General features: G+C 32.4%; 1 protein-coding gene across 1 annotated transcript; it reads right to left on the reverse strand.

The window, feature by feature from the left end:
* Positions 1 to 978: 978 nt before the first annotated feature.
* On the reverse strand, positions 979 to 21,199 carry LOC143230086 (sodium- and chloride-dependent glycine transporter 2-like). The gene is made up of 16 exons (XM_076463123.1): positions 20,833 to 21,199; positions 18,186 to 18,260; positions 16,010 to 16,181; positions 15,601 to 15,732; positions 14,879 to 15,051; positions 13,315 to 13,520; positions 11,591 to 11,723; positions 10,604 to 10,738; positions 10,236 to 10,339; positions 9,069 to 9,193; positions 8,646 to 8,758; positions 8,007 to 8,135; positions 7,470 to 7,569; positions 7,036 to 7,136; positions 3,047 to 3,205; positions 979 to 2,539 (listed from the first exon to the last, which is right to left on the reverse strand). Exons 1-16 carry the CDS (start codon positions 20,851 to 20,853, stop codon positions 2,387 to 2,389), a joined length of 2,031 nt encoding a protein of 676 aa, XP_076319238.1. The 5' UTR covers positions 20,854 to 21,199; the 3' UTR covers positions 979 to 2,386.
* Between the last annotated feature and the right edge of the window lie 835 nt (positions 21,200 to 22,034).

A 22,034-nucleotide genomic window follows, 5' to 3' on the forward strand; every position in this document is an offset into this window, starting at 1 on the left:
ATCTCATTATAAATAATAAGTATTATAGTTCAAACTTTCCTTTTTTCACGTATTAAATTTATCGCAGATGGCGTGATTTGATTTTATTGGCCAGGTCTGCTTTTTTTTTTTTTTTCACACACGACATTCTAATTCTACGTGCAATTGTTTTGTGTGTGATGCTAAAAACATGATGTATTAGTAGATGTACAGTTTCTAAAAATAAATAGGCCTATAATTCTAAATTAAGTGTTAACTCAAACTTTCCAAAAAAAAAGGTCTAGATAGAATTTATTCGTGTAATATATACGATAACGATAAAATTACTGGGTCAGCTAGCAGACGATAGACGCGTAAGTTAAGGAAAAAAATGTCTTGTGCAACGGACAAGCAGAGATTAGCAGTTTTCGACACAGATATTATCCACCTATTCAAGGCTTAGCTGCACAGATGATACATAACAGGTTATAGTTTAAAACAAAAGTAATATATATGTAATTATTAAACAGGTGGTTAGCTCTGCAACATCAGACAGTTAATTAGGTACAATGCCACAGCATTATTCACACATCTAAGTTAATTTATTATATGATGAGTTACGAAGGGCTAAGAAAACAGAAACTGTCATATACGCTATAAAAGAAATTATCCGTTATCCTTTATGATATGAACTACTTTTATAAATGTTCATAAGATATAGTTTTGGTTCTTTAACGATATCTAAAATGTGTAATAAATAAAAATATCTGATATCAATTACAAGACAGTAAAGGTGTAAATTTTGGAAGTTTATACCCAGATTCACTTTACTCTGTTAGTCCTAAACGATTAGAACTTTATCTGGTTGTATGGTTCGTACTAATAATTTTACATATTTTAAAACACGTGGTTTGGTTTCAATGCTTTCGTTGCAACAAGCAGCCTTCTATCCTTTAAACAGGGAACTAGTAACACATAATTAAAAAAAAATTTCTAGCTCAAAGAAAAGATACAAAGTTATTTTCAGAATTCTTTAAATCTTTTTATATTCATAAATATTTATTTACAAAAATAAAACAATGATACATTAGATCGGAATGTTTTACAGGCATTTCTTTGTTGCTTGTTTATCTATATATATATAATTAGATGGTAACAGTATAGTAGAGAAACTGGTGTTAAAATCATGACATTAAAAACAACGTCAAAATGTATTGAAGATACCGTTTTACATAAGTTATGATTATTTGGTTTAATTGTGTCTGAAATCTGGTGATATAAAACCTACTTACAGAACTAATATTCATGGTAAAGATACTCGTTTTCCCAGATTCCTCTAAAAATTAATTTGTCCAGTTCATAAAATCAAAAGACAGACCAAAATAGCATTTCACACACTTTTTTGTAACAAGTTTACATGTTTAAACGTTACCTACTAAACTACTGTTATCTAAGATATTAGTTCATGATAAATATCCTTTAAGATTTTGAATGCAAATTGTTTCCAATCCACAGAAAAGTAATTGTTTATAACGCCACGGTAAAGATTTGATTCAGATATAAAATATTATTTATGTAGATTTCTAATGATTTGAATGTCTCCATTATGTTGTGAAGCTAGTATAAATATATAAACACAAACATAACGTTGTGAAACAAACAGTTAACTTATTACACAAAATTAAGGAGACGTTTCTGGCAAGTTGCCTACAGTTGGAGTTTCAACACGCGACACAGCCATGAACACAACATATAAAAATATCTACAGTTTGATGTCACACGCTAATAATCACAAGCACCCGTTTATATATCTTCACACTAAAAATATTTTAAACACTTTATTATGTATACTCATATCGCTTTGATGAAACTTGAGTTTTCATTTTTAAAGAATTTGTTTTAAATTTCATTAGCGATCTGTGAATACCTCTATTATATCAGTTAAATATCACGTTTTGTGGAGTAATACTGTATATCCTTAACCATATTTGTGCGAATAGACAAACTACAGTTATATAAAAAGATTACTGTATGACCTACAAGCGATAGTAATCTTGTTGTGACCTTAAGGTATTCCATTATAAAACCAAAAATAATATAAAAAAATGTAGGGAACACAAAATCATTTCAAAACTCTTGATAAATAGTTTAAAAAAGTCAAAATACTATTCTTATCATCCAGATGAATAAACAAAACAAATATAAGTCTATTAGTTAATAATAAGTAATGACGCTGTATTTTGAAATAATATAAAACATTCTGTATGTCATATATACAAGGTTTTCTCACTGAATCACAGACAAGTTTACAAACTTAAAACATTGAAAACAGGTATTAGATCACATGTAGTGGGCAGAGTGCTGATAGCTTTGCACCGTAACAAAACAAAGAAAACAATCGTATATTAGCTCAAGGTATTGAGCTAAGTTAGATGCCATCTTCAAGACCCAGATTATCAAGCCCCCTGTTGTCTTTTTCAGACATTACGAATCCATTTGTTTTCTTCTGAAAATACTGCTGTCTTATTTCTGGGTCAGTAGGGCCCCACCTAGCGTCTGGATTGATAACTTTTTTGACATTCTAGAAAAATTGAAACATCCTACTTAATGAAATTGCTTAATTTTATGTTAAAATATTTAATTAAGACTTAATATTTCGGTGAATAGCACATCATTAAAAGGTACTGAAAACATTTATGTAACTTGAATAAAACAACAAAATAAGTTTTAAATAATAAAGACGATATATTTTTACTGCACAATTTATTTTTTAAATTTCTTACGTTTCTTAGTGAAAGTGATCATGATTGTACTAGTTTGTTAAACACTAACTCCAGTTCTTAATGGTTTAAATGATGTAACACCAACCCACCAATAGTCTTAAGTGATTTTTACTTCAGATACACTCTTACGAGAATACAACGTTGATTGTAGTTACTTCTGTTGCTTTTAAGTGCTTTAGTTCACTTTTTCGTCTATCACAAAGTTAATATAATAATTATTATAAGAAATAATTAGTTTGTGTTTTAACAATTATATTTGAAGAAATGTAACAAACCTGCTGACAAATCACATCAAACATTCTTACCCTTATATTCCACAGTAGTATAGCAATTCCCCATACAGGGATCTGAATCATAGAAATTAGAGCAAAGATCCACCCGATCCCATCAGCCCACTGGGGATACTGGTAGTAATCCCCATACTTGATTATTTCATGTTGAGACAAACTGTATATAAATATGAACTGGAAAAAACAAGAAAATTTATACATATTTTAACTCTATATAACTCTGAATTGGGAAAGCATATAGATACAATACAGAAAATTTAAAATGTAAAAACTTATAAACTATAATCAACAATAATTTTTCTTCCATGGGCCATCTTTAAATAGCTTTCCCAACTTCTGACCTCATAGATCATTTTGAAAACAGCTGATCAACAACACCCAATGCCTCATCTTAGATTACTCTTGCCCGAGAGTTGACTGTCACACTTATAGTACATTCACAGTGCCAAACTGTGCAGTTAGGTGGCAAGATACAATAAACCATGAATGTTTGTATTCATAGTACAATCATGTTAATTACTAGGACATGTCTGGTACAGCATGAAATGAAAATATATAAACAATATATTTAACAAATGAATATACAGATGTAAGTTGGTGTGTCCAGGACCTTGGATCACAGAAATTTTGATTTTTGTTGTGATAAGAAAATATTCCAAGTAACGTGAGAAGCTGTGATGAGATTGTCTCTTCTTCAGGTCTTCTTCAATAAAACTGCTGTGACTTTAAAATGTTGCATTATGGGTAATTCAATCAAATTTTAAAGCAGTGTAGTAGAAATCATTATTTAATATTTCCAGTGACTAGAAAGCTGCAAATAAACTAAAACTTTGACGTTGTTGGAAGCTGTGAAGTTATTGACTCTGTACTTTACACTGACAGTTACGTACATGTGTGTTTGACTTTAATCAACATCCTAATCTGTTCATAGTGCCTTGTAGTCCCAGTGTTGCTGGTTGTTTAGTGGTTTTACACCTTATATTATTGTAGAGTACATAATAATGGAATACACCAGGAAAGTTGTGATTCTCTGCTGTAAGAAAATCTAGTAAGGTAAGCACTTCCCTGCTGTGAGATAAATTAGTAAGATGGCACTTCTCAGCCATAAGATAAACTACTAAGGTAAGCACTTCCCTGCTGTGAGATAAATTAGTAAGATGGCACTTCTCAGCCATAAGATAAATTACTAAGGTAAGCACTTCCCTGCTGTGAGATAAATTAGTAAGATGGCACTTCTCAGCCATAAGATAAACTACTAAGGTAAGCACTTCCTGCTGTGAGATAAATTAGTAAGATGGCACTTCTCAGCCATAAGATAAACTACTAAGGTAAGCACTTCCCTGCTGTGAGATAAATTAGTAAGATGGCACTTCTCAGCCGTAAGATAAACTACTAAGGTAAGCACTTCCCTGCTGTGAGATAAATTAGTAAAATGGCACTTCTCAACTGTAAGATAAACTAGTAAGATGGCACTTCCCTGCTGTGAGATAAATTAGTAAGATAGCACTTCTCAACTGTAAGATAAATGATTGGCGTAAGTATTTCCCTGCTGTGAGATAACCCAGTAAAGTGGCACTTCCCTGTTGTGAGAATTTAAAGATGTGCCTTTATCTATGTCTCGCTTTTCCATGATTTTAATTCTGGAAGATGAATTTTAAATTTTAACAAATGTGCCTTTAAACCCTTCCCTGTTGTGAGAATTTAAAGATGTGCCTTTGTCTATGTCTCGCTTTTCCATGATTTTAATTCTGGAAGATGAATTTTAAATTTTAACAAATGTTTTCTTTGAACATTCAACCTTTCACACAGAGAAGCCCTGATGAAGCCCCACTAAACCCAGCCCTGTTTAAATCATTTCATTGAACTTGTCTGAATACATATTCACAACATGAAGACATGAAAAAAGAATACTAATAAAATTTTACTGTAATTTGTTTCCACTAAAGCAGTTTATTTATTTGATACGTAGTAAGAGAAAATATTAAAAATGGCATAATAACATGAAAACACAAGTTTTGACGACAAGTTAACACCATTTTCAAATTGCATTATTTTTAAAACACAAAAGTAATAATTTTGCTTGTTAAAAGGAGTTATCTATTCTCTCCTTCTTCAGGAATTTGTATATCATACTTGTACATAACAAAACATGGATTCTGAACTTTTAAAATATTTCTTGTTAGTACTCAAGGTTTACAGAGAAGGTATATCAGCATTTCTTGTTAGTACTCAAGGTTTACAGTGTGGCAGGAGGTATATCAGTATTTCTTGTTAGTACTCAAGGTTTACAGTATGGCAGGAGGTACATCAGCATTTCTTGTTAGTACTCAAGGTTTACAGTATGGCAGGAGGTACATCAGTATTTCTTGTTAGTACTCAAGGTTTACAGTATGGCAGGAGGTACATCAGTATTTCTTGTTAGTACTCAAGATTTACAGTATGGCAGGAGGTACATCAGTATTTCTTGTTAGTACTCAAGGTTTAGAGTATGGCAGGAGGTACATCAGTATTTCTTGTTAGTACTCAAGGTTTAGAGTATGGCAGGAGGTACATCAGTATTTCTTGTTAGTACTCAAGGTTTACAGAGGAGGTACATCAGTATTTCTTGTTAGTACTCAAGGTTTACAGAGGAGGTACATCAGTATTTCTTGTTAGTACTCAAGGTTTACAGAGGAGGTACATCAGTATTTCTTGTTAGTACTCAAAGTTTACAGTATGGCAGGAGGTATCAGTATTTCTTGTTAGTACTCAAGGTTTACAGTATGACAGGAGGTATCAGTATTTCTTGTTAGTACTCAAGGTTTACAGTATGACAGGAGGTATCAGTATTTCTTGTTAGTACTCAAGGTTTACAGAGGAGGTACATCAGTATTTCTTGTTAGTACTCAAGGTTTACAGAGGAGGTACATCAGTATTTCTTGTTAGTACTCAAGGTTTACAGAGGAGGTACATCAGTATTTCTTGTTAGTACTCAAGGTTTACAGAGGAGGTACATCAGTATTTCTTGTTAGTACTCAAGGTTTACAGAGGAGGTACATCAGTATTTCTTGTTAGTACTCAAGGTTTACAGAGGAGGTACATCAGTATTTCTTGTTAGTACTCAAGGTTTACAAGGAGGAGGTACATCAGTATTTCTTGTTAGTACTCAAGGTTTACAGAGGAGGTACATCAGTATTTCTTGTTAGTACTCAAGGTTTACAGAGGAGGTATATCAGTATTTCTTGTTAGTACTCAAGGTTTACAGTATGGCAGGAGGTACATCAGTATTTCTTGTTAGTACTCAAGGTTTACAGTATGGCAGGAGGTATATCAGTATTTCTTGTTAGTACTCAAGGTTTACAGTATGGCAGGAGGTACATCAGTATTTCTTGTTAGTACTCAAGGCTTACAGTAAGGCAGGAGGTACATCAGTATTTCTTGTTAGTACTCAAGGTTTACAGTAAGGCAGGGGGTATATCAGTATTTCTTGTTAGTACTCAAGGTTTACAGAGGAGGTATATCAGTATTTCTTGTTAATACTCAAGGTTTACAGTATGGCAGGAGGTATATCAGTATTTCTTGTTAGTACTCAAGGTTTACAGTATGGCAGAAGGTATATCAGTATTTCTTGTTAGTACTCAAGGTTTACAGTATGGCAGGAGGTATATCAGTATTTCTTGTTAGTACTCAAGGTTTACAGAGGAGGTATATCAGTATTTCTTGTTAGTACTGAAGGTTTACAGAGGAGGTATATCAGTATTTCTTGTTAGTACTGAAGGTTTACAGTATGGCAGAAGGTATATCAGTATTTCTTGTTCGTACTCAAGGTTTACAGAGGAGGTATTTCAGTATTTCTTGTTAGTACTCAAGGTTTATAGAGGAGGTATATCAGTATTTACATTTCTTAGCAACAAAGTTAAAAAGTTTTGGATAATAATAATTAAAAAACAAAAACAGAATTAATTAATTGCATGTCAGTTCAGAACAAAAAATTATATTTAGTTTTGATTATATTTGGTACTTACAGCTAAAACCAAAGGAGATATGACAAGCCAGCAGGCCTTCCAGAAGATATTAGGTCGAATATGTAACATGAATTGCAGGTCATCACAAAATCGTCTGATTCCTGTAGAGTAACATGTAAAAAAAACAAATGTTTATAATGACTCAAATTACTGACCTTCTAATCAATTTTTAAACTTGAAATTTTGACAAAATGTTTCAATGTCTGAAAATTTTCAAAATATAAGAAGTTTATAATTCAGGTTGAAAGATATTTTCCATAAATAGGCAAATAATACAGCTGGTTTATATCTTTAGGCCCTACAGTTTTTCTGAAACTGTGTATATCTTGAATTTAGGATAATTAGAATTTTCTCAATGTTTGAGAAAACCCAAAACAGATCATTTTAATGATAATCTATTTAAGTTATAACTATGAGGTACTTGGCAAACTTACCATATCCCCACATCAGAGCCAACAGTTCACAGATAGCTATGAATGTTACAGCAAACCCTCCACCATATGTATCCATCAAGTTCAATATGTACTGACCACCCTGGGAGAAAAATAATAAACACGTTAAAAACAATTATACTGTTGCGAATTGAACATTAAACTCACACAAAAGAGTATGTAATTCAACACCACAATTCAAATCAAGGCCTAACGTCGTTAGAACCTTTTTTAAATCTCATGTACTCAATTATATATTATCAAACTAGAGCCCAACGTCATTAGAACCTTTTCTAAATCTCACATAGTCAATTTTATAAACAAACTAGGGCCTAACGCCAGTAGAACCTTTTCTAAATCTCATGTACTCAATTATATAATCAAACTACGGCCTAACGCAGTAGAATTTTCTTCAAACTTCACATACACAGTAATATAAAAGTTATATAGATATATTCTACAACTTCATATAGATAATTATTTAATCAGAATTGGGCGTACTTCGTTCATATATTCTCTAACATTCAGTAGTTTTCTTACCTGAGTAACACATGGAAGACCAAGGAAGAAGCAGATACTGCAACATATGAATGTAAGTAGAACCTTTTTGTTTCGCATTTTTGGAAACTCGTCATAAATAGCTGTCAAGAAAACTTCTAACAGAGCAAACTAAAAAAAGATGAGGAACAATGAGAGCATTATCTTATTATTATTGAGTATCAACAAATACTTAAAACTCCAATTTTTTTTTCAAAGTGTATATGTAATGCCATCTAGCGAATCATAAGATATTTCTAATTAAACGTTACATTTCAATATTACTATTTCAAAGATAACTTACTTACTACTAAAAATAATAATGAATAAAATGTTGCAATATTCTGTTAAAGAGCTCTGATTACTGAGCATATTTTAAACTAGTGGTAATAATTTCATCCATTGTGATAGTACGGGATAACCTTCACCACGCATTTGCTACGAACAGTACCATCATATTTTACAAACTTACGAAGTTACTTGTAGTTTTAAAAAATATTTTCTCGAGTATTAATCAGAAAATACATATTGAAATATTTCAACTAAATAATAGATATGTGCACCACAACCTTTATGATGTTAATATAATTGTTTTAAAAACCTAGAATTATAAAGACAAAAAATAGAAACACTTTCACATACCTCACTGTCTAAGCCTAACAGGAAAAGCATGAAGAAAAAGAGGACCGACCATATTTGTGGTAGAGGGAGATGACTCAAGGCTTCGGGGTAGGCTACAAAAGCTAAGCCTTGTCCTTAAGAAATGAAATAAAAATAAATCACTGTGCATTCTTTACTACAAGATTCACAGGTAAACAAGCAGTGTAAAGTTTAATAACAAAAAAACAACTTCTATGGTGTGTTATGAAACAAGATGTGTGTTTATTACTAATTACGTTATTGCAGAGTTGTTATTATAAAATTTTGTTGGCACAAAAGGACTACAATAGGTTTAAACATCATAGTTTCAAATGAAAATAAAAGTAAACAAAAGAAATCTGCAAAGTATATGGATTTAATCAAACTCTAGTATGAATTGTTTCAGGGAGTCAGTAAAACACCTACCTCCTTCAACTACATCCTTGATGTCAATACCAAGTTTATCTGACATGTTGCCCAGGACGGAAAATATTACAATTCCAGCGATTAGACTAGTAATGAAATCCAATGAACTCACAAACATGGCATCTCTGTAAGATAGAAAATAAACCAGTTTTAATTATGATAAAATAAAAAAAGTGGAATTTCAGTTGCTTGATAAATAATATGAATATTTATTGGCATAATGTCCTTCAAAGAGTTATATAATTCCTGACTGTCTGACTTTATCTATATAATATTGGTCACTAGTGCTTAAATGTAATATATGAATGTCTAACATTATCTGTGTTATATTATTCAATTATCTTTAGTGTATAGAGAATAAAAAAAGGTAAAGAATCCCTGTTGATGGGTGAAATTGGTGGATTGTGTTTTTGAAAGTAACAATTTTAACTTTACTAAAGTTAGTGAGAGGAAGAATAGTAGTGTATTTATTTATGTCAGTCGTAGACCATTTCATTGTGTAACAAAGTCTGTCTTGAATTATTCATATAGTTTTCACTTTTTAATTAAAATATAATCCAAAATAATTCTGTATTTAAAATCTGAATAATTATGCATTGGTGATCAATGTAAGGCAAATTTTCTTACAAGTAAATAAAAGCAAGTCATAGGTATTTGAACTTCCTTACAAGTCAATAAGAACCAGTCATATAGAAACTTGAACTTTCTTACAAATCAATAAGGCTTGGTTTGTTTTTTAAATTTCACACAAAGCTGCACAAGGGCTATCTGCACTAGCCATTTCTAATTTAGCAGTGTAAGACTAGCAGGAAGGCAGCTGGTCATCACCACCCATAGCCAACTCTTTTACCAGCGAATAGTGGGATTGACTATCATATTATAACGTTCCCACAGCTGAAAGGGTGAACATGTTTTGTGTGACAAGGATTCGAACCCGTAACTCTCACATTGTGAGCCGAAGGCTCTAACCACCTGGCCATGCTGGGCCCAAGTCAATAAAAACCAGTCATATAGATATTTGATGAAGTTCCTGGATTGGTTAATCTAAATTATCACTATTTTGTTACTTGGAGATGCAGTAGGGGTTATTAATACAGTTCTTGTCTTGTAAGCTTCAACCATTTTGCTCAGGTTTAATTAATACATATATACAAGTACATAACCAACCTGTGTACTTTATTATGGAATTTGTTGTAGCTGCCAAACATAATTAGGCCTCCCCAAGACACGCTTAGAGAGAAAAACAGTTGTTCTGCTGCCGCTCTCCACACCTATGTAGATAAATTTACAATGTATGAAAATATATAGGTACCTGTACAAGTAGATACATTAATAAATAGTTCATTGTTTATCTATCAGAATTGTACATTTTGATTTATATTAGAAATTATGATCAATCTATTCTGGTTAAAAGTTAACTACAAACGAATTAAAATATTTTCAATTCAACTAAAATTTTCGGAATACCTGGCAGAAAATTATTCTATCAATCTCTGATAGATTAACGAAGTTGAAAAGTATATAAAATTAGTTACCGTTATATCCAACAGTTTCTTCCATTCTGGTACAAAGAAATAACGAAGACCAGTTACAGCGCCATCTAACATCAATCCACGAATCAGTAGAATTATGAGAATTACATAGGGAAAGGTAGCAGTAAAATAAACAACCTAGGAATGAACAAAATAACGCAAACGATTGTTACGTGAATGAGTATATAGTATATATATATATTATTTAATCTACATAACACTTGTTCCAATATGAATGTCAATAAATTAGTTTAGGACAAGTAACAGCTGGTAACGAAAGTTCATTTCATTGAATTCAATTAGTTTTGTGATTCTACTTTCCAGGCGCCATTATCATTAATCATATTTATTCTTAAACCTTTAACAACCATCCTGCTCGCGGTTTTCTGCAGAAGTTTGTTAAAACAGTCATCTTAGCCGCCTACAATATTATTGTACTCAAGTGAGCTATCGTCAGATGTTTTTTTGCTTATTCCCCAAGGAAAAAACGAAAACCAGCACCGTCCTTTTACACATTATTCGTCAAAAAAACACGAATGAATGTTACATTAAAATGGGTTAAAAGATATTTCAACAAACCGGGGTTTGGTACATTTTAATATTACTTAACTTTTTTTCTGAAGAGACAATCATTTTATCGCTAGTACTATTACTAGTATACCCTGAATTATAGCAGACATGTTTGTATTATTATAATAAGCGCCACCTAAAGGTCACTTAGCTAAACTTATTTTGCAATTGCTGTCGCTTTGTGTTTCTCAGTGTTGTGTGTATGGATGAATTACCCGATAAATTCTCTTATCTTTTGTATTCTAAATGTTTTGAAAACAACGTGAAATTTCACAAACCTGCAATGTTTAAACAGTGAAAAACAACTTTAAAATTAAATATTTGAGTTTCGATTTTTCACGAGGAGACCATGGTTGAGCTTACTGTTACTGTGTTAAAATTATTTTTATTTCTTTGTTTCTAAAATGACTTATCACGTACCTTTCCTGATGATTTTACTCCTTTCATCAAACAAAGAAATACGATGACCCAAGACACCAACAGACATACAGCTAAATCCCATTTAACTGTTCCAATATCTTCTATTCCGCCTGTTATATCGAGAACATATCGCCTAAGGACCACAAAAGTTTAATATTAGTTATAATATACGGCGAGTTTACACGTAATGAACACGCACACAATTTAGTGATAAGAAATATGTTTGTTTGTTATTAAGCACAATGCTATGCGATGGGCTATCCAGATTATGCCCTTAACGAGTATAGAACTCGGTGTTTACATTATAAGTCTTCAGACTCAAGGTGAAAGAATCAGTTCCGGATTGGTCAGGCAACTAATAGTGTGCGAAGCTGGGGGTGACGGGGGATTGTCTCCCAGGAAAAGTTTTTAAAATAGATTCAATGAGGTTAAAGTTTGAGCTAATTTTACTGAACTTTATTGAAAGTGTTAATTATTTGCTAGCACTTCTTTGTGATTCACAAATATAAGTGTTTACTGACACTTGTATTAAGCATAGCTATACGTTAGTACACGTAGGTACACTTACAGATAACACAGGTAATTTATTATTCTTATACTGATTCATACATACTACTCTGAGTATGTTTATTACCTAGAAACAATTCTTGATGTGTAGGTTAAAGTTTTGAAAGCCCTACAGTTATTCTAACAAAATGTTGGTTCGACTGTTACCCGGTTTGGTGATACTGCTCCGGCGCAAAAGAGATTCTCTACTGAACCACTGGAGGGCACTAAAAGTAATTAAAACATGAATTCAAACATTTTCGTTGCAGAATCGCACATTTCTAATATCTAAACAAATGGCTTAATACTCAATATTAAGTAAATACTTGTAAAGAGTACGCCACAATTTTCGAGCGAACTGCGTACAAAAGTGGAAAAAGAAAATGTTATAGAGTAATTTGATGCTTGTGTCTGTGTAACATAGAGTAAACTCTAGCAGTAATTAACTGTAACATTAATAGCTTTCTGTGGGTAAGTTTTGTATTTAATTCTTATTTCATTAGGAGTCCAGTACTCAGCAAACTGATGAATAAATAGTTTAGAATTGGCTATCCAATAATGCTAAAAACCGGGCTTCGATACTCGCAGTAGGCATTGGGTAGGTTTGTGACTTAAACTATAAAATACACACAAAAACAATATTTCCAGGACTAATATTTTGAAATGATGGGTTTTCAATATTTGTTTTATAACAACGAAATAAACAAAAGTTGGAGAAGAATATGGTGAGTAAATGAAATTGTTACCACATATATTAGGTTGAGGAATAATTCGTGATCGTTTTTAAATAATTTCATTCAAGCATTACATGCAAGACTATACAATACTTCAATGCATGAACACATTACACCCAAAACATTTATTATGATACTTTATTTCATGTAATACCTAGGTATATAGTATGCATTGTTTTAAACGAAATTGCAAGAAATTAAATGCGAAAAGCAGATGGTGTCGAAAATGCTCGATTTTGTCCACTTGACATTCCATTTAATGAGCTGAAAATGCAAGCAAAAATTAATGACATATGAAAATCAAACACACCATCTATTAGAGCAAAAAATTATCTACCAAATGACATGAAATATTTACGAAATCGTTTCATTTATGAATATATTTTTTTAACTTGAAAAAACGCTCACGAATTATTCCTCAACCCAATATATAAATTCACTTACCCCCAGAAATGTTCTGAAGCAGTCTGAGTTGCATTTGTACAATTCTGTAACGTGGAGTGAAACCGTTCTTGGGGCACGAGAATGCTAGCCGTCTTGTTGGACAATGTAACATTTACAAGTTCATCGGACATATCTGTTAATGTAGACATGTTAAACGTGCCCAAATATTCGCTCGCTAGTTTGTCTAAGGCAACTGGGCAACGATCCTGTAAAATATGATTACAGTTGAATATACATACTACAATTTATATCTAAATCTAAAATAACAACTGATAAAATATGATTACAGTTGAATATGCATACTACAATTTATATATATGTGTGTGTGTGTGTGTGTATTACTTCACAATCTAAAATAACAATTGAGAAAATATTTGTAACATATATTTAACTGTAGGTAGTTTCACATACACTAATCTACTATCAGTAGCTCATACTTGGATCTCTATACTGATATAAGGGCTTAGGAGAGTTCAAAATGACTTAAACTTGGATGTTTCCGAAACTGGGATATGGTTTTCCATCAACATATATCGATTCACAGACACATCTTCTGTTGGTTTGTTTGTACAAAAACTCCGCAGTATCACTGTTGTTTCACAGTTAGGCTAAATGGTGCATTCATTTCATGTTCAAATATCAAATAAACTCGCATTACTTTTATGAAGTTCAATTAGTAGGAATAATTTGTTTGGTTGTTTGTTTGAATTTTGTGCAAAGCTACACAAGGGCTATCACGCTAATCGTCCCTAATTTAGCAGTGAAACGCTAGAGGAAAAGCGGCTAGTCATCACCATCCACCGCTAATTCTTGGGCTACTCTTTCACCAATGAGGCCCGGCATGGCCAAGCGTGTTAAGGCGTGCGACTCGTAATCTGAGGGTCGCGGGTTCGCAACCTCGTCGCGCCAAACATGCTCCCCCTTTCAGCCGTGGGGGCGTTATAATGTGACGGTCAATCCCACTATTCGTTAATAAAAGAGTCACCCAAGAGTTGACGGTGGGTGGTGATGACTAGCTGCCTTCCCTCTAGTCTTATACTACTAAATTAGGGACGGCTAGCACAGATAACCCTCATGCAGCTTTGTGCGAAATTCAAAAAACAAACAAACTTTTATCAAAGAATAATTGAATTGGCCGCACATTATAACGCCCACACCTGAAAGGGGAGAATGTTTGGTGGGATGGAGATTCGAACATGCATATAGCGAGTCAAGTGACTAGCCACCTGGCTATGCATAAATGATGTTTATATCATTAAAAACAGGAACTAAAAACTGTGTTGAGAGAGCGCACTGAGGTAATAAACTCTGAAATGTAAATATAACCCTAAGAAACGACATTCTTATGTACAGTGGGTTTGGCATAGAACAACAAACAAATAAATTTAGAAATTTCGTCGGTTCTTATGGGCCAGAGAGTTGTAATATAAGATCTAACTTTTAAAAGATAAAAAGTGAAGTTTTGGTTGAAAAGACAAAAGCTAATTTATTTGAAATCATTAATTCGATCTTTAATAAACGTGAAATGATAACTGTTGAAAAAGACAGCAATAGAAAATATTACCACTCCGTCTCTAACGTAGCAGATAGTGTTGTCTGCGCCCCACCATTCGTGGCAGCCGTTCCATGGCACTTCAGAACGAAAGGACTGCCCCATATAATACAGGCAATATCCCATTATGACATTGTAGTAAATGGCAACCAAAAGAGATATCACGACCATGGCAGCTCCAATACCTAGAAGACAAGTTACTAAAAATTAAATACACTTTCTGTAGGCCTAACGGAATCTAAGTAATTATTGTGTAAAACTGTTGTCTCTGTAATATAAGATAAATAGTATTTTCTGTAACTGATTTATGAGTAGCAATACAAATATATACACACTCTCAAAAATATCCAAAAAAACCCTTAGCGTTTTGGACAGGATTACGTATCTTCAGGGATATCATTCTAAAAGACCAGTAGAAAACGTTGGAGTTTTATTTTGTTTTTTTCTCTTTTTTATGTGTGCAATTTACCAAACTTTTGATACCACTATGAACACGTACCAAACTTTTGATACCACTATGAACACGTACCAAACTTTTGATACTACTATGAACACGTACCAAAGTTTTGATACCACAATGAACACGTACCAAAGTTTTGATACCACAATGAACACGTACCAAAGTTTTGATACCACAATGAACACGTATCAAACTTTTGATACCACAATGAACGCATGCCAAACTTTTGATACTACTATGAACATATATGCATATTGATTAAATTACTGCTCACCTTTTCCCAATGGAAAACACCTCCAGACGGACATGGGTCCAAGGCTAGAAAACTGTCCTAGTGCCACCTCCATGTAGTACATAGGCTTACCAACTAACACCAGAAGAATAATATACGGCAGGAGAAAAGCACCTGAAACGTGATAATAAGGTTTTTCATAATTTAGAAATCATTGATAACTCTTTAAGTGCTAGTGTCACCTACTACATCACTTATGAAGGACAAACCTTGCAAGTAAAGCACCATATGGTGCTTTGTTTGATGAAGAAAAGTTAGGAAGGACAAACCTTGCAAGTAAAGCATCATATGGTGCTTTGTTTGATGAAGAAAAGTTAGGAAGGACAAACCTTGCAAGTAAAGCACCATATGGCGCTTTGTTTGATTAAGAAAAGTTATAAATGTTACTAACCTCCTCCATTTTGATAGGCTAGGTAAGGAAAACGCCATACGTTTCCAATGCCAACGGAAAGTCCAATACAGGACAAAATAAACTCGGCTTTATTTCCCCATTGACCTCTTTCCTCATGTGGCTTGTGTTCATCTGATATATTCGTCGACAGGGCTGGAACTGAAGGTTTGGGCTAACGAATAAAGGTAACATGATGAACTGTATATACATACATATATACAGTTTTAACAATGGCAGTGAAACAAAAAGTTTCAAATACAAAAACAAAACAAATTGTTAATAAAACAATAACCAGGATTGTCTTAAATATTATACACAGAATATCAGGACCTCATCATGCTACGAACTTCTAAAGTTAAGTGAATTTAAAATAAAATATAAAGTAAATCATATTTCATTGTTACATTAGACCCAATACAATGCTCTAATTCAGTGGTTCTTAACCTGGGGGTCGTGCCCCCTCGGGGATCGTTTGAAGTTTCTCGGGGAGTCACGGATGGTTTGTGAATTATTGGGAAATCACGGAGAAGTTTGTATTGTTTGTGTGGCAAGTGCTTGTAACTGCCCACCAATGAGAAACACGCTAAAGTGCAGCAGTTGAACCGTGTTGAGATGCTTGTTGCACAACCACCTGTCTAATTTCGAGTAAAAATTTTCATATATTACAACGTTTTCAATTGCCTAATTTTTTTAAACTATATAATATTAATACATCGAACTTAAAACTTAAATATCAAAGTTTCCATCGTATTTAGTATATTTTCTCATTATATATATTACCCCTCACACTGAGTGAATAAGTAGGTTTTGTTTGATGTTCAGCAATTCCATGGATTTTGCATTTGTTTAGCACTTTTTGCATTTCTCAAGGTCATTTATTTGTAACATTTTCAATAAATTAGGATCTTTATATAGTTTTGTTTTATTCTACCTTTACGCAAAGTTCACTTTTACAAATATTATTATAAGGGTCACGGTAATACCGTGGAGAGTCTCAGGGGGTAAGACGATGAAAAAGATTAACCACTGCTCTAATTGTTAAAACAAAGTTTCAGGCCACGAGTTTTAAATATATCGGTTGACTTCACGCATTATTTCCATCGCCAGATAACAATAAACGTAAAAACCGAAAATGATCGTAAATATGTACAAATAACTAAAGAGGATATACACGTCCTCTTTGGAAAGTGGACAAACTACACACATTAAATACCTTTTAAGATGTCGAACCATGTGCCAGGCATACTAAGCAACTGAAGAAGTAATATTACCATAATATAAAAAATAAAATGGTAGACACAAATATTTTGTATTAACCCTAATCCAGAACTTGGCAACTAAATCACTTACGTTTATCACTATGATACTACAAGTGCCAGCAATAAAAATATCATCACTGCGCGACACTAATGTTTCCAAAACATCGTATCGAAAATTACTTCGACATACTATTACATATATGTATCTTTAACTGGAAAAATTAACCAAGTTACTAACACTAATACACGCACAGGCGTAACCACTTAACAGAAAGTCTGAACTGTTAATAATAGAAATATTGATTTGAACTCACTTATCACGTAACTTAAAATTACATTTTTCAGTTTTTCAAGTTTAATTTCATATTTTAGTCGCCCTTCAAAAGTTCTGTTCAAGAGCTTACAATACAAATAGCCTATTTTGTAGTTTTAAGTTTACAAGAAACACATTTGAATCACTTTACGTAAAGGTACAATTTCGTCATGGAGGTTAGAGGAAAACCTGTACTTTAATAGAGCTGATTTGGCGATTCCTTACATTTTGTTTAAGCATATACTACGTGACATAACATATGTTTTTTTTCTCTACCACTTCATAGTTAACTTTCAAAGTTCTACATTTGTAAGAATAAACCTTAAATTCCTTTTTAGTGATTCAAAAATATTTTATGAAAGTAGAGGTACAACATGACTTATTTCTATGTACAAATCTAGCACAACCAACACTGCTGTATTATGCATGTCATTGGAACAAAATAGTTAGATTTCTTATCATTCAATTTGTAATCGAATATTTAGTAACATTACTTACAAAAATAAATTATTATATTTACCTCTACAGTGTTTTTAAAGGATGGTTCACAATCTCCAAATGAAACATTTAAAAACAAATATGGCGAATGAATTAAAATTCCTACCTCTCGAATATTGTCGATCGAAGAAACGAAGACCAGATGCGACGCGCCATTGTAAGATAGTGCAGTTACAGGCTCCTGGAAAGTCATAACCATTTAGAAATATATAATACCAATCACAAATTATACCGGTAATTTTTATTGAAGTACTTCTCCTGTAGTCAACTAGAATATTAACGTTACGTTGATTTTACAATATTTTAAATACATCCCAAAACTCTAATACGCTTATGCTCTAAGTATTACCATTAAAATACTTAAATCTGGGCTTTGTAATTACTCTTCTATGAAGTGATGTCTAATTCTTCGTCCTTCTGTAGACAAAATTGTTTAAAAACGTCATCTATATTTATGTAGTAGCTTTTGTACTAAATCATAAACACAACGTTTGTTTGAAGTCAAGCTCAAAGCTACACAATGGGCTATCTGTGTTTTGCCCAAGAGGGATTTTGAAACACGATTTCTAGCATTGTAAATCCGCAGACCTATATTCGTTCTTTATCACAGGAGAAAGCAAAATGAAATATCTCAGATTATTTCGTGACTGCATATAAGATTAATTAATTGTTTATGAATCACAAAACACTTTGTGTGATAGTAAATCAGTTTGTCTGTGCACAAAAAGTACTTTACGTGTGAAAAAAATAGGTTACTTAATGTGTGAACAGTTGATTGGTTTTAGTAGCGGCTTCAGGCTGAGGCGAACTAGGCTAGTTGGTGTAAGATTAGTTTGTAAACCAACTGTTGTCTCTATAGTTTTATGGTATTGTTAGAATGAATATTTATTAACATCCCGTTGTAACTGTTTTGAAGACTCATAATGTATATAGATTGGCATAAAATTATACATGAACTTTCCTCTACGTTAAAATACTTTTATTTGGGAGCTATCAGCCCTCTTGCCCTCGTCTTTACAGGGCAACATTGCAATTAATATCATTTTCAGTTGCAAAGTTTTTCGTTCTCTGTTAACCAAAGAATGGTAAAGCTTTTATCACAAGGTTACAAATGTTGATAAGTGCAGATAGATAGAGGAATAGTTTCTTTTGCTGGATCTCAGATGTTCTTTGATTAGAACCACTAGATGGCGCATCGTTGAAACATAATAAACCTGATTACTACAGGCACATGCAAATTTGTTAACAAACTGTTGAAATCGAAGCTATCGCCTTGAAGAAAACCTTTAGTGAATAACTGATATTTAAGGATGATTTTAAACATATATTTTGTGAATGTGAAAATCAAAATATATACACGTATAGCGATTCCAGTCAAGGAATCAGGTTTTAACTCCACTTGTATTCTTTGTTGAACGGAAAATGAAAGAACATTGTGGATAGAGACTATTAATTAGACTATAGGCCAAGCGTAAATGCAACTTCTTCGCTTTCTGTTATATTTTTACTGTTATAATATCTGTCATATTGTTTGTAGTAAGAACTCATTGATAGGCGAAATTGCAGTTCACAGCATAGAATACAGCCAATCAAAGAAAACATTAATTACTCTACGTCACATATTTGATTTTTAATCTAATTTTTGGTAAAAAGTTAAACAAACCAGTTGCATTTTTATATTTAATAATTAAATACTTCGTCCTATATATATATAATATGGAATATCGATTTAGGCATAAGCTGTAACATTATTCAAACACCTAATCTATTCTGTTATTTTACTTGTGATTAAAAAACTTTAAAACCCAAAATTGTAAAATATTGCTTGTGTAATTCCTGCCTAGAGCCCAAAATATCTTAAAACCAACAATAATTAGTTTATGTGTGAACAACAGCTAACTTTCTGTGAACAACTGGTCTGTTTATGTGTTTATCATATATTGGCTTTTGTAATAATAAATTGTTATTTAGGGCTGTAATATTATATATTTAGTTAAAAATATTAATACTCCACTACACAGCTTCCTATAATATTAATATTTAAAATCCTGTTAACATATAACTTTTTACCCCTTTACAAATTGTAAGTAAAAGAAAAAAAACTAATAGTTTTAAATATAACTTATAACAAAAAATCACACAAAATAACTCCTGTTTAGAACGCAAGATAAGAATTCTTATTTTTGTCATTCGTGTACTTAACTGCAGAGATACGTGAAACAGTTCGGTCCCTAAATATTGTGTTTGCCAGTTTATATTTTGAATTACTGTTTAATAATGAACAAAAGAAAAGTTAAAGTAAATTATTTTGAGCTTCTTTTGCAATTTATGTATTGATTGTTGAAACGATCACATTGATAATGGACTGCGTTATTAATCGTAATTGGTACACAGATGGACTTATACCGTTAAAATCAGGGTTCAGTTCTACGAGGTTAACATACTAAATTATGTAGCTCTGCGTATTTAAACTAATTATTTATTTCCTAAAATATTTTCACATTTTATATTACAGGACATTTGTTTTATTTTCAAATTAGCATTGATTCCATGCAAGGTAAGCCTAATATTAACGTATTACGAATGACGTAATGTTTTAAGCTAATTTGTCTTAAATTAAGATTTTTAGCCAATAATTTCGCCTTTTGGTGCCTGATAGTGACTAGGGTTTTTCTCTATATTTACAATTGATGTTTATTACGCATGCAGGGGAAGTAAAATAAAAATAAACCACATTAAAATATCAATCTTACCTTCTTCGTAGATGCTGGCATAGTCAAGTTTAAGAAAAGTTATCCCAGGTTGAGTTTCTGGCTCAAAATGTTTCGATATAACAAGTTTTGTTAACCAAAGAAGACCAGTGAATCTAGAACTTCTTTATCCTTTAAAAGTTAAGGTAAAATAAATATTCGTTTAAATGCAGCAGGCTTTATTTCACAACGCGCGGTAGAAAGGTAACGCATAACGTAACATCCTTTGTGTTGAGAAACCTGAAGTCTGCGTATCGAAATGCTTCCAAGAAATTAGAATTTCATGAGCTTCTAGGCGCGGAAGTGACATCAAGGGTATTTCCCTTCGGATTTTGTCGATATCATTGAACGTAATTATTTTTCCCTAAACAAATAAGGTTTGCCACAGGTTATTTATGCAAGATCACAAAGACAACTTTACCAAATATAAGTTTTCTTCTTACTGATGTACATACTTGGGGATTTTGGGATTTAACTGTCCCTAAGACATTATAAAAATAACCCAACTAATTTCTTTTCGTTTTTGTCAAATTCAGAGAGTTCAGGACAAATCTGGAGAGTTTCCAAAATTTGGAAGGAAAATTAGTGTTACTTATAAATACGCTGTAAAATAGTGAAAATGAGATGAGTTAGGAGTGGTGTTAACAGGAAAAGTAGAACTAATAAATCATAAACAAGGGAGGGTATGTCACAACATATTATTTATAAAATAGTTTCCTGAGCATAGATACAATATGAATACAGTTAACATGGGAGGGTATGTCACAACACATTATTTATAAAATAGTTTCCTGAGCATAGATACAATATGAATACAGTTAACATGGGAGGGTATGTCACAACACATTATTTATAAAATAGTTTCCTGAGCATAGATACAATATGAATACAGTTAACATGGGAGGGTATGTCACAACACATTATTTATAAAATAGTTTCCTGAGCATAGATACAATATGAATACAGTTAACAAGGGAGGGTATGTCACAACACATTCTTTATAAAATAGTTTCCTGAGCATAGATACAATATGAATACAGTTAACAAGGGAGGGTATGTCACAACACATTCTTTATAAAATAGTTTCCTGAGCATAGATACAATATGAATACAGTTCAGGAAGCACAATATTTGATACTACCGTACTTAAGGCCATGGTTAGATTTAACAAACATGATTTCACCATTCCACCATGATTAATGTTG

Source organism: Tachypleus tridentatus, chromosome 10 (assembly GCF_004210375.1).
Source record: "Tachypleus tridentatus isolate NWPU-2018 chromosome 10, ASM421037v1, whole genome shotgun sequence".
NCBI classification, from domain to species: Eukaryota; Metazoa; Arthropoda; class Merostomata; order Xiphosura; family Limulidae; genus Tachypleus; species Tachypleus tridentatus.

Excerpts from the sequence above, each read along its gene's own strand:
- LOC143230086 (XM_076463123.1), bottom strand. The coding sequence starts at position 20,853 with ATGCCAGCATCTACGAAGAAG. Across the intron at positions 10,340-10,603 it reads AGAAACTGTTGGATATAACG|GTGTGGAGAGCGGCAGCAGA; the intron begins GTAACTAATTTT and ends TTATCTACATAG. Across the intron at positions 3,206-7,035 it reads TATCTCCTTTGGTTTTAGCT|TTCATATTTATATACAGTTT; the intron begins GTAAGTACCAAA and ends TGTTTTTTCCAG.